The sequence below is a fragment of the Chlamydotis macqueenii genome, chromosome 5 (genome assembly GCF_036417535.1).
Source record: "Chlamydotis macqueenii isolate bChlMac1 chromosome 5, bChlMac1.mat, whole genome shotgun sequence".
In the NCBI taxonomy this organism is placed as follows: Eukaryota; Metazoa; Chordata; class Aves; order Otidiformes; family Otididae; genus Chlamydotis; species Chlamydotis macqueenii.
Genome location: NC_141560.1, coordinates 29269028 through 29282159, shown reverse-complemented (window position 1 = coordinate 29282159; position 13132 = coordinate 29269028). Strand labels below are relative to the sequence as shown.

The following is a 13132-nucleotide window of genomic DNA, read 5'->3' as shown; positions in this document are numbered from 1 at the left end:
AATACTGCCTCTCTTTTAAAACAAGAGTAAAATATTTTTGCTGTTATTGAATGTTGTATGTGTAATTGGTGAAAAGCTTTGTCCTCAAGTTAATGCTCAGCTCCAGTTATAAAATCATTATGTCATAACAGTGAAAAATTCTAATTGAGGTGATCTGTTTGCCAGGAAGAAGTTTAGTATATAAATTAATCTGTTTTATCAGGGGGAGTGTTCCCTTCCCCAACCCCTGTCTCTTGATCAGAGCCTGAATGATGAGAAAAACATCACAGATGTATGCTGCATTGGACAAAGAACACATGCATGCATTTAAATCATGTGTATCTTACTTTTTACTGATGTAATTGTGAAATATGTTCTTTTTGCATTCATAATTAGGGGGTGGAACAGATGGTGAAGGCTTAGTTTAAAATAATCTGTCATTAAAATAACCTAGCCTACTGGTAATTCTTCACTCTAAGTGGAGCTTAGGTCAGAGTAACAGGGGTTTTTGCAGCATTGGAGTACACTAGAAAGAAACAGGGACTTCATGGGTAGTATGAAATATGAAGATATTCTCCAGAAGGACACTGTAGTAAGACTCCGGTGAATTAAATTTGCTTGTAGTGGGAATATGCAAAAATGGCTGGGACAAATTCCTCTGACAAATATAAATCCATTTATTATGATGCATTATACATCAGTGCATATTCGGTCAAAGTGGTGCAGTGGGTTTCATATCCTGAGAGGAAATAACCTCACTATTCTACAAATACTGTAAAAAGCACTTAGTGTTTTGGGTTAAAAACTTGTGCTTTATGTTTTCATATTATTGTGATGTCAGAGGATATAAATTATAATTATTGGCATTATTATTCAGAGGTGCTGTAGCTAGTGACTTTTACATCTGAATTTCACTTCCTTCGTGTCTTCCATATTGACTTGCTGGTACGTGACAAAGGAAATCCTGTATCAGTCCTGTCTAGCTAGTTTAGAACAGTTTTCAGGAATAAGAAAACTGGCTCAATAAATCAGATACTTGCATGGCTTTAAAGCGTTTGTTTTAGTATTTCCTCTAAGATTTCATTCTCTAACAGCTTTGAAGAAAGCATATAGATTTCAGCATGGTATTATGATAAATCTTCTCGAGGAGGGGCAAGCATTAACATTTGTGTCGGTTCTTTTTCATCTTAATCCAACCTTGCTTAATAATCAGAAAATTCTACATAGTGGGTAAGAAGATGTAATTAACCCTTTGACCCCGGAATCTTAATTGGCGCCTGTTGAAAACAGTGGTACAGTTAAAAAAAAAAATTAAAAAGTAGCCTGTGGTGATTGAAACAGCATAATACATAATGGTTTTCTGAAATCAAAAGTACTAGGGAACTTCAGCTTTAATCACATTTTGCATAAAACCGGTAAGTGTAGGTTTAAACAAGAAGTTGCCAGTCTTCCTTAAATTGGATTGTGCTCAAAATTGGCATTTGGGTCACCTTGACCTTTTTTTCAGCTGCTGCACTGCATGGGATAGAACTGAGTTTGTGACAGTCAACTTCATTTATAAAAATAAAAAAGAAATTAACTCAAGAATGTTTTCCTAACAGCAGGCACTCTGCCTTTATATTCATGGCCTCTGCTTCAGTGCAAATAGGACATATTGTGAAAAAACCTTTGCAGGCCCTATTTCTATGTCTTATATTATATTGATAATAACCATGGAACATCTGAAACAGCAGTCCTATCTGCCTTTGAACTACAGTGGAACTGTTCAGAAATTCTGGCTGGAAATTACCCTCATTTTAAGAGAGAGATTTGAAAGCTGACTAAATCCACTACCCTTCTCACATTTGCTGTGTCCTTAGTTAGACATAGGTAATACGACTAATACTTCCAGAGATTTCTTATTAAAACAAAATTCTTTGTAAATAAGTAGCATACAATGGTATCACATACTTTTCTTCAGTATATAGCATAACCTCTTTTATGTTGCTCACCACCTTCTCTGAAGTCTGCTGCTCTCTTGGCATGCACAGAGGACATACGCTTTATGAAAAATTGAAAAATTTCAACACGCATTACTTAAATAATAAATATTCATAAATAATACCTATGAATAACGAATGAGACAGTCCTTCAGAACTATTGTTTGACCTGTATAAGGAACAACAACATTGTCACAATAGTGGTCCATCTCAGCCCGTTCGTACTGGTGGGAGGAACTGCCTTGTATTGCAAGGTGGCTATTTCTTCCCCTATTTTTATTGTCATTTTATTTAAATTGTCATTTATTGTCATGTATTAGGACTTGAGCTTAGTACTTGGGGCCTTTGTTCTAATGTCTCTGTATTTTGGGCATGGAAGTAGTTAGGTGTTCCATCAGCTGTTAATCAGAGGCGTTTTCAAAATACGATTAAATAAACTTTCTGGTTTTGCTCTATTGAACAAAATGCTGAATTCAGTCAATACTTATATGTAAGCATAATTTCAGGGAAGTGGGAAAGGAAATGGAGAAAGAAGGACTGACTGTGACTTAGTAGTCTCTGTTGGCATAATAAACTAATTTTATGGCATGGGAAGTGACTAATCACACAAGAAGCCAAAGGAGTTGTGGGTATGCTGCATTGGCCCTGCCAGTCCATCAGTGGTGCCTTCTTAGTAGCTCCTTTGTAAAACTAGGAGGCAAAAGTAAGGAGTAATCTCCCAGAAGGAAAGAGATGAAAATGGAAAAGAATTTAAACTATTTCACTGAAAGGAGAGAATCAGTCTATGGCATGGAAAAGTAGCAAGTGCTTAAGATATCCAACAGTTCTCATTTTAACACTCTTCCCAGTTGCTGATGACTTTCCAGACTTTAGCCATGAAGGCTGAAATTTCTTTGTACAGTTGTGTCGACCAGATAGTTTTATTTATTTATATTTTTACAGCAAAACTAGTTTCAGCCAGTTCCAGAACAGCACTGAGGAAAACATCTCTGTCTAATCCATACTAAAGCTTTCTTCAAACTTCTGTTTCATGAAGAAGCTTGAATTCCTAAATAAGATGGAAAGTCATCAGTGACTCAGAGAATTATTTTTTGTGTTTTTTACAAAACTCTGTGCAGACATGCCAGATAATGGCATAGTAATGCAGTATACTGAACAGAATTGATCATAAATGTGCTCCAACTGTATGTAACTCTCTCAAGTGAAAGAGCAAGGAGACCACACTAAAAGCCTGGATATGTAAAAAACTGAGAAGAGGAACATTGTTTTTATATGATACGCAAATAATCTGTGAAACTTCTTTCCTGAAGATATCATTGACCGAAGAACATAACAGGATTAAAAACAAACAAAAAAGAAGTCTTGAGTACAGTAATCGTAAAAAATAATTATTGAATATCATGGTCTTGCCAACTAGTAACAACTGTAGTTGTTAGTAGACTATGTATGTATGTAGACTTGTCATTGCCTACATACCATTATGGATATTTCAAACACTGTTCTGAAGCATCTAGGTACATACTGTCAGATGCAGGAGAACTGACCCCTGCAGACAGGCTGTTAGTCTGATTCAGTATGGCAATTTATTGCTGCCTATGGAGAATGGTGTTCTGGCCAGAACATACGTAGGTGGCCAGGGAACCTGGGTGATGGTTCAGTTTTATTTTTAACAGAGAATTAAACCAGTTTCCTCAAAGGAACATGGGACAGAGCATCAGAAAATCTTCAGCCAGGACCTTTAACATTTGCTCTTCTGATCTTTCTGTGATGGGGAAAGTGGATATTAGCAGATACATAGTGGGGGAGATCAGATATGTTTTGATTGTCCTTGTATGGATCTAAGTTTTAACTTCACTGTTCCAAATTTTCCACCTGTTTTTGATGTTAAAATTCAAGGAACTGATGTTAATCATTTGAAAAGAAATTATGATGATTTATAAGAGGCCATAAACGGCTTGCATAATATAAATGTTTTTACATTAAGGAAATCTATGCAGATTTACATTTTTATTAATTCATAAATATAAATTAGAGTCTTTTTTTAATGCAATGTATTTAGTGAGAGTTTGTTTTCCAATATGTGGTTTATTCTTTTTAGAAAACACAGATTTTTGAACTAATTCCACCACCTACTACATCAGAGAGGGCTGAACACTTGCCAAAGACAGCTTCTGATCAGCAGCATCTTAGAAATTAATCAAGAAGCAGAAGAATATAAAAATCAAAAACCTTCAGAGATCACTGTTCTGTATTTGAAAAGGAGTGAAATGATTATATGACTTTGTCATCATGTATCTCCCTCAAATTTGGGTGCATCCCTTATTTTTTCTTCCAAAACCAGGTTGATCTCGCAAATGCTACAGTTATATTTTTACTTTACACATACTCTTATTGCAAGGGGATATTTGAGATGGGATTTTTTTTTTTATTGTTTCTTGTTCATCCCAGCATTTGGAGTGTTTCTTAATTTTTGAGTGTTTTAGCATTTCTAATTTCTGGAATTTTGTGATTCTACTTTTGCAATAGTGAATGCTTGTTTGCCAATAATCAGCCTCATAAAAAGCATAAAAATAAAGGCAAATACAATGTATGAAAAGCAATTTCTTCTTAGTGAAGATTTGTGCTTGTTCCTAGAGGTATATTTCCATCTTGATGTGCAGTGATTTAGTCCAAGTGTCAGTTTAGAATATAGTCCTTTGTTTATTAACTACACTCATGTTTCAAAAGGTATGCATTAATCTCTTTTGTCTTATTTTGATTTTTGCAGTTGCAATGGAAACCACATCCAAAGACTTGAACCTGTCAAAGTAAAATCTGATCTAGAGTTTTACACCAAAGGGATGAAATTCATAACATTTCTAGAGACCTAAGCTATAAACACATTTGACAGTAATCTGCTGATTGGCTTTATTTGTTGTCTCACAAAAGGAAAATGGGGGGTGTGTGTTCACATGCACACACATGTTTGTGTGTAATCCTCAATTAATTAACAAATTATTGAGGTCCATAGTGGTTTGAGTGATGGTAGGATTTTATTTTATCTTTTTCAGTTTTTGGAAGTGGAAATTCTCTGCTTTCATTCTGGGGAATGGAGGGAATCTTCTTAAATACCATTTGATTGGACGGTTATTTGTTTTCCTTATTTATTTCTTCCTGTAAAAACAATTGAAGATTTTATTTTTCTGTATTTCTTCTGTCATATAAATGAGATAAATTTTATACAGTATATAGCAGATGTAAGCGTGACAATAAGTCCTTGAACTTTGGAATATACTCATGTGCCATTTCTTCATGTGTAGACAGAATATAAAGGAATTGTCTTAAGGATTCAAATTAAAAACAGTCTCATAGAAATCAGAACATTTTCCTCAATTTGTTCTGTTATGCCTTTGTTTGAATCTACTCCTATCCAGAATGTAGAATTTTTTATTAATCTATTCACTTTTTTTTTTTTCCCCCTTACTCTGTAGTCCCTGGATGGATTTGTATTTGCACTAAATCAAGAAGGAAAATTTTTGTACATTTCAGAAACTGTCTCCATCTATTTAGGCCTGTCCCAAGTAAGTACATGCTTTCAATTCTAGAACATAATTTTGTGTGATGCGTTCTTCTGTTTCATTCTTAAAGAAATAATAATTCGGTTTCTGTATTTTGTATAGATTATTGAATTAGTTATTTAAAGTTGCATCTGGTTCATCCTGAGAAGTGATTGTAAAACATATCTATCAGTATTGGACATTGAGATAAGACAAACTTGTGCCTGAAAACTTTTTGCCATGAAGGATCATTATTAATTTATTGAGAACAAATGAAGTTTCTTTTCTCAGTTGTTTTGAACTTTAAACCTCTATACCTGATAGGAAAGGGACACACTAATAGTACTTCCCTTGTGTCCTATTACTGGATGTTTATGGAGTACCCTGCATTATCCAGGGAGCTGACACGATGACAGGGAGTCATTTGGAGTCAAGAAATGCTGAAAGAGACCATTAAAATGTCTTGCAGGGAGAGTTCCAACAAGGACACATTTTGCCAGTTTCACAAATTATAATATAAAAAGAGAAAAAATTATAAAATATAATAGTTTAATTTTTTTTCATTTAATTGCTGACAACTGTTTTTCAAAGGCTAAAAGGCAGGACAAAAGTAGGGGGAAAGTTGCTTGTTGATGCTTATTCCTAATCCTGCAGCATTCAGAATGTTGAGGAAGGATAGCTTCTTTCTGCTTATACTTAGAAATGCAGCACAAAGATTCTGCATGATGATTTTCAGAGTAGAGTAATCTACTCCTGTTGCAGTCACCCTGAAGAGAAAAAGAAAAACTGAGATAATATTTATTTCAACTCCTTTAAATTGAGACCCATACTGCTATGAGGAGGCAACTATCAGCACTGGCAACTGTCAGTTTTGCTGTACCCCAGCAACAATGAAATGTGAAAATTTAACATTTAGTGCAGAAAAAGGCTAATTTTAAATATTAACTGGTGAGAATCCAGATAGAGATTTATTAACTCCTCAAAGAACATGTAAGCAATTGGCTGTAATAAGTTCAGTAATTGTTATTTTGTGCTGGCTTTAGCAAACCAAATGACAGAAATGGAAACAGAGCTGTTTCTAACTCATATCAGTATTCTTGTCTCTCATTAAAGTCCCTCGTTTTGTAATAGACTTTAATCCCTGCCTTAATCTATTTGGGAGTTAGTATCAAGAATCTCAAATTTTGAAATTGGTGCACCACCATGTTGCTAATACAGTAAAGAATCAGACCTTTAATGTTTATTATTGTCTTATGCTCATATTAATCTGTTTTATGCATAGTATCCAACAAAGTTTAATAAGTCAGTAAAGAAGGATGGATAATTAGTTTAAGCAGGTAAATGCTAATTAGGAAACTCCTGAAAGGCATCCATTATACACTAGCTTAAAACAAATTTTACAGCCCTGGTTAGTGGTGTAATCCAAATTCTGTCAAGGCAACTGCATTTTCTGTAATTGAGATGTGTATGTTTGCTTTGCATAACAGATGGCTCTGTATGCTTAGACTGATAGCTAGGAAAATAATAATTGCATTATTCTGGCCAAAAGAATATTAGCTCTTGGGTTTTGGCCATTTCAGTCAGTCCTCCTGCCAGCACAGCATATGCACATATATGGATTGGATTTTCAAGGAAATTGATGCATCTGGAATAGTGTGGCCATCTGAAATATCATCTGTTCAAGAAAAATTTGGCTTTAACCCTATGCTAGTCTCTTGTTAAAAGTATTTTCTGCCACTGTCTTTTTAACTATAGGAGTTGGTAAATCTGTCCTTACTCTGAATAAGAAACTGTGTGGTGATTCCAGGCTAAACCACCACAGTCATGTTGTTAAGACTTTGCACTTCATCTTGATTTCTTATACATTTCAAGTAAGGGTTCAGACAGATAAAGCAATTGTCTTTGCATGTTAGAGTATTTGATATACCAGGGCAAACATTTCCTTGTGTTCACTATTGAAAGTATTGATGGAAAAACTACCAAAAATCAGAACCAGAACTGTGGATTCTAATACAATAATAGATGAAATCTACTGAGATGTCTAAAATATCTGTGATTTTCGGTGGTGTTCTCGTCTGTCGTTATGGAGGCACTTTGTATTTCTCAGATCTACTGTATTTATATTTTTAATATATTGTTCTCTTGGTATAATATTATATAGTTAGGTCTCTCAATAATGACAAAAGAAATGCTGTAGCTACTTGTTACTAAATCACTGTTCAAAGGTTATTTGTTACAAAAATATTAGCAAGAATATCCATAAGACCATTTCTCAAACTGTGCATGGAAATGTGACTTTTTGCACTACAATAATCCTAAAATACTGGTGAAGTCTGACTTTCCGAAATGGTGCTATGTGATACATGTGGTGTTGCATTTGTTGCACTGCAGGTAAACATTGATAGATCCCTATCCTGGTACTCCTCAACTATATGTTATGAGGTACATTATAAGCATTTTTATTTGAATCATTTTCCTCAAGTGCTGACTTTGGAGTCTTACTTTCTAGTCAAATTACTTCTTAGACACTTCATACTTGTTTGGTTGGGTATTTTTTCTTTTTTAGCTAGTATGCATGGAAATAATGTACAATATATTTTGTACTTGCAAAGTAAAATCTCATGTCTCTTAGCTAAAGGAAAATAGTCCTTGTACTGAACCTCAGCAGGTGAAAACAGTTTTTCATGGAACCCAATTTTTCTCTTTTCTCAATATTGAGAGCTAGTGGTACAAAACAAATGGATGCTGATGTTCTAAGATAGCTGCAGGGCTAATAGTAAAGAAATCTGATAAAGCAAAATCCTGGGACGTAGCCTGGCAATGATGATAATAAAATTACTGCTGGCAAAAATAACAGTATAGTTGAATGGTAAACAAAAATTACAATAAATACTCTTTTGACATTACAATGAATGGACCTTGCATGTAGACACCCATAGATATATGTTTTAAACACTTTATCTTCCAGCTAATGCTAACCAAGAGTTTTAAGTTAGTTTGGCTGATGTGGATTTTAGAGCACACTGTAGAATTGCAATCTGAGCAGTTTCAGAGAACAGAGATGCATTTCAAAATAGAGGGAAAGACACTAAGCTGAAAATAATGAATGAGAGAAGAGAATAAAAGCAACAGAAATGGGCCAAAATCTCCCAGTTATATCCTTAGTCTGTATAACTTGTCATAGCTCAATTATACTTGGGGCAAGCTGAAATACTCCAACATATTTTCCAGTATTTGGTAGTTTCAGGAACTGCAGTATTGTTGGAAGTCCAAAAACGTCTAGAAATGTGTAGTACAGCCAGGATTTCTTCCCTGGGCTGGACAACGTGACCTGTGATGGTGTAGCTTACCTTTTTGCCAATACAAACAGCTTTTTACACTGCACCTCTACAGTGATGTAAAAATGTTTTGTCTTCATATATATCTATTCTCTGACATTTTCAAGTCAGCAGGTAGTTTTTGATATCAGGGTAACTGCTATCTTTTTGAATACCCAGTCCCTGATTTCCTTTCAGAAGTGGGATGAGATGGCTAAAATGAGTCACCATATCTGGACATTGAAGAAACACTCAAATCACTCCTTCAGGCACTTAGAAGTCAGTATGAGTGCTTACCTAAGCGATTTCAATTCTTTTGTAAAGTCTCTGTGTTTGAGACGTGGGCCAAAAATATGCTGAAACACAGATAGTAACAAATAGGGAGAAAAATCTATCCAGAACAAAGGATGAAATTTTCAGACATACGAGGTTTCAGAGTCAATGGAGAATATTGCAGGCTGATAAGCTGTCTCGGATACTTTTACTTTCAGAAGGAGTTCTTAATCACCTCTCACCAACAGTTTTACTCGCCAAGAATATTATGATTGTTTCCCCTCTGTGAGGTCCACAGCTTAAAGTAAAATATTTCCTACCTTTGCTCCTATCTGTCCAGGTCACAGACCAGGTTTGCAAATTGGCCTGTTGAAAAGAGAGCTCACTAAAAAGGAGCACTGCAGCTGCAGGCATAATAGGAGATAATAGAGATGAAGAAGGGGGGAAAAAAAAGAATAAATTGTTGAGATTTTGTAATTTTTAAAACAAAGCAGGCAAAACCAACAGGTATATTACACACGTACTGCGTTACTAGTAGTATAACTTACCTCCTTATTTTGACTTTCTGTGGATTTCTTCTGTGAAATGGCAAATAAAATTGTAGCTACAGCACACAAGTACAAGGTCAAATAAATGACAGTACTCAGTCTATTTGTGAAGCTATTCTGAAAAGAAACCATGGTGCCAAATGTGGTTTATTTGAATAATAAAGAAGAATTAGATTCCCCTGATAACTTGGCTGAGGGCCAATAAATCACTGGAGGTTAAGAATGCTTTGCAACTGCCATGTATTTCTTTTGCTTTTAGGAAGCAAAAACGTCAACTACTGTGCTCTACCTGTTTTTCAATGCAAATCAAGTTGAGGTTAGTAGGTGGTTAAAGGATTGCTTTTGTGCTCTGTTTGCTTAAAAAGTAATATAAAGCAATCTTGACACTTGCATTCATTCTGTAAGTTCTACCTTATTTTCCCCTTGTACCATTATCTAAATAAAATAATAATCATATTTAAAAAATTGAGAAAAAAAAATAACAAAAGCCAGGAACTTCACAGGAAAACTACTTTTTTTTTTTAAGTAAATCAATATAATAACCAGTTGAGAAAAGAGCTTGCTTTTTGTTGTTGTCATTGTTTTAGTGTTCTGAATTTAAATGCTACTACATAGAATTATCATTTCTGCTCATTTAGTAAACTTGTGCGCTAGCGTTGATAATTTTTTTAATAGTTTGTCCCCTTTAAAAATTAGTTAATAAAAGCCTTGGAAATTCTGTGTTGGTCATGCGGTTTTTAAGAAGTTTTTTTCCTTAATGTTCAGCGTAAGAAAGTTCATTTATTCTTATCTTTTATGGTAGAAGAAGTGAGCAAAGGAGGAGCTCTATTGAAATAAAGCAGCTCTGAGGATTTTGAGAGCAGTAAGAAAATATAAGTATCAAAATAATTCAGAAACAGTACAAGGCACAGTGGCACATTATCAATTTACAACATTTAAATTGATAAATGCTTGGTGGTGAAGGCCTACAAGGGCACTTTGAAAAGCAAATAGCGACCTGGTGAAGAAATTGATTTTTCCCCCCCGAAAATGACTGCATGATGCATCATTTGACTGCATGCTGTCCAAGTGCTTGACAGAGATAATCTCAGCAATCCCACGGGTGACCTTATCGTTCTCACCAGGGCAACTTTGTCTAGGTTCTGACTTTGTGCATGTCAAGGTTTCTTCAGGCAGGATCCTTAGGGATAAAAAGTTCCTCTGTTCGATCCAGATATTGAACCACTCTTCAAGGCACTCCCCCACCCCCAAAAAGGCAAGCTTGTTTCTTTTCTTCATAATTATGAATGAACCAAACAAGAGAAAGTATCTATAGACACAGTATCTTTGCTGAAGCCATTATTGCCTTTTCAGTGTATCTAAGCTTAGCTCTTAAAGGAGAAAGAATACCTACCATTAGAGGTTATCAGACATAGCTGAAAGGCTCCGAAATGTATGGTACACTTCTACATAGCAGAAATATCCTGCCCAGTTTCTTTCTCACGCTTACTGTTTGCAAGTTTATTTTTGCTCAGGAAAAGATTTTGCCATTGTCAGAGTATTGCACATCAGTGCCTAATAAATTTTTTTTAATGCCTTTTTTTTTCTTTTTAATCCCTATCCCAACCAAGAACTTTTAAGACAACTCAAGTGCAACTGACAAGCTGACAAATGTCCTGAACATCAACATCAATATGCATAATTTTGCATAGACACTCTGTAACAACCTTCACTGTATGGTCTTGAAGTGATCCAAAACACTTAGCCTGTTTTATCTAGTTATTACAAAACTGGCTTTGTCTGGCACAGAGAAATATATTGCCCAAACTGTGAAGAATAAAGGCATTTAAAGATTTGCAGGATTTTTTTTTAATACTTTATATAATGAACAAACTTGTTTTCTTGTGCAGTTAGTAATTGTTAATTATAATTACTGATTAGGAACCTATTAAAAGCAGCAAATGTTATGCTTTGTTTGGTACCCCAAAGCTGCTTTACCCACTGCCTTTGACACCCACAGTTCACCATATTCAACCTTTGTTACCTCTTTCTTTCATCCACAACATTAATTCTGAGTGAACAAGACGTGCTTCCTTGCTTTTGACAAGATTTGCTGCAGTCTCATGCGACAAAAACCCAACACTCATTCCAGATTCAGAAAGTAGGATTTATAACAGCATTTTAATTTAATGTTGGATGTCGAACATATAAAGAGATCACAGTAGTACTAGAGCTGAAAATTGATGCCTTTTTTATTAGTGTCCTCTCAGAAGTGGGTGAGCCGCTGTTTGTGCAATGGAGCACAGAGCACCACAGTCAGATGAATGAGGATATGCTATCTGCAAGGAATCATATTTCAAACCACTGTCTGCTTCTATTGATGTGCTCAGAGTTGAAAGGTTATGCTAGTAAATGCCATCAGAATTTTCAGCATTAGAAATCTGTGGAATAATCCGCTGACTGTCACTTTGTAGTCAGTCCAAATGCAATATGTAGTGATGCTTTACTGATTTTTTTTAAACTTGAAATTAACTTATTGTTACCGATCACATTGTTTTGCTTATTCTTCTGCGATGTGTTTAAATACTGCCGACAGTATTGTCTTACAGGCTCCACTGAATATAGCTCTCTGTTGAGTTAACTAAAGGAATCCTGAATGACATTTTACATGAGAATCATGTTCCCCTTATTTATTCTTTTGAACATATTTTACCAGCCATTGAGGCTGAAACATTGAAAGCCTTTGTGCAGAAGGGATTCACTGGTTAAAATGAATCATGCAGATTCTCTGTGCAATAAAATATAGCCTCATTGGTTTAACGCTTGAAGGCTGAAGACTTTTCATGTCACTTAATAATTTCTAGCATTTGATGTTAAAAATAAGATTTTGATAAGGTATTTTCATGGCAATTGTTAACTCTTTCCAGTACTAAATAAGACTGAGAAAATTAGCAATCAGACCATTTGCTTTCTGGTAGAGGCAATGTTTTCAGATGGTTTTAAGAAAAAATGTCTGGGGAAAATTAAGACAATTTAGCTATTTTACATTTGTCTTTCCTATTAAAGCGAAGACAAAGAGTTTTCCTGAATTAACATTCATATTATCCAAATCTGCTACAGAGTAGTTTGGTGTCTTTTTTGCATTGCATTGTAATGTATTTGTGTGGAAGTTGGAGAATATTCTATATATAGTCACTGAGTAAAACAAACAGCTGCGGAATAATTGGTGTAGAAAAACAGATACTGGTAGGAAACATACAAATTTGGCATAAATATATTTTCCATGCTATCCTGGCACATTAGACATCAGGGGGAGAACTCAAAAATTAAGTAAGTGTTTGACCTTTTAAGAGTAAGGTCAAAAAGGCATTCTACTGGTTAGTGATTGAAATTTCATTTCTAAAAATAAATAAGTTATAATTAATAGGTTTTGATTAATAGTAAGAAAACATGCTTTTGAATGCTTACAAGATGCACTGATTCTAAAGACTGATTCTCTTTTACATTCATACTTCAGTCAG

The 13132-nt window shown here is 34.8% G+C and overlaps 1 protein-coding gene across 4 annotated transcripts in view; it reads left to right on the top strand.

Moving 5' to 3' along the window:
* The window catches only part of NPAS3 (neuronal PAS domain protein 3), a 623781-nt gene that overhangs the window by 424727 nt on the left and 185922 nt on the right, over nt 1-13132 (top strand). For all 4 annotated transcript variants that reach the window (XM_086749858.1, XM_086749857.1, XM_086749860.1 and 1 more), the window contains one exon: nt 5429-5518. In XM_086749858.1, the coding sequence (XP_086605984.1) occupies nt 5429-5518 (90 nt within the window). The remainder of the gene's footprint in view (nt 1-5428; nt 5519-13132) is intronic.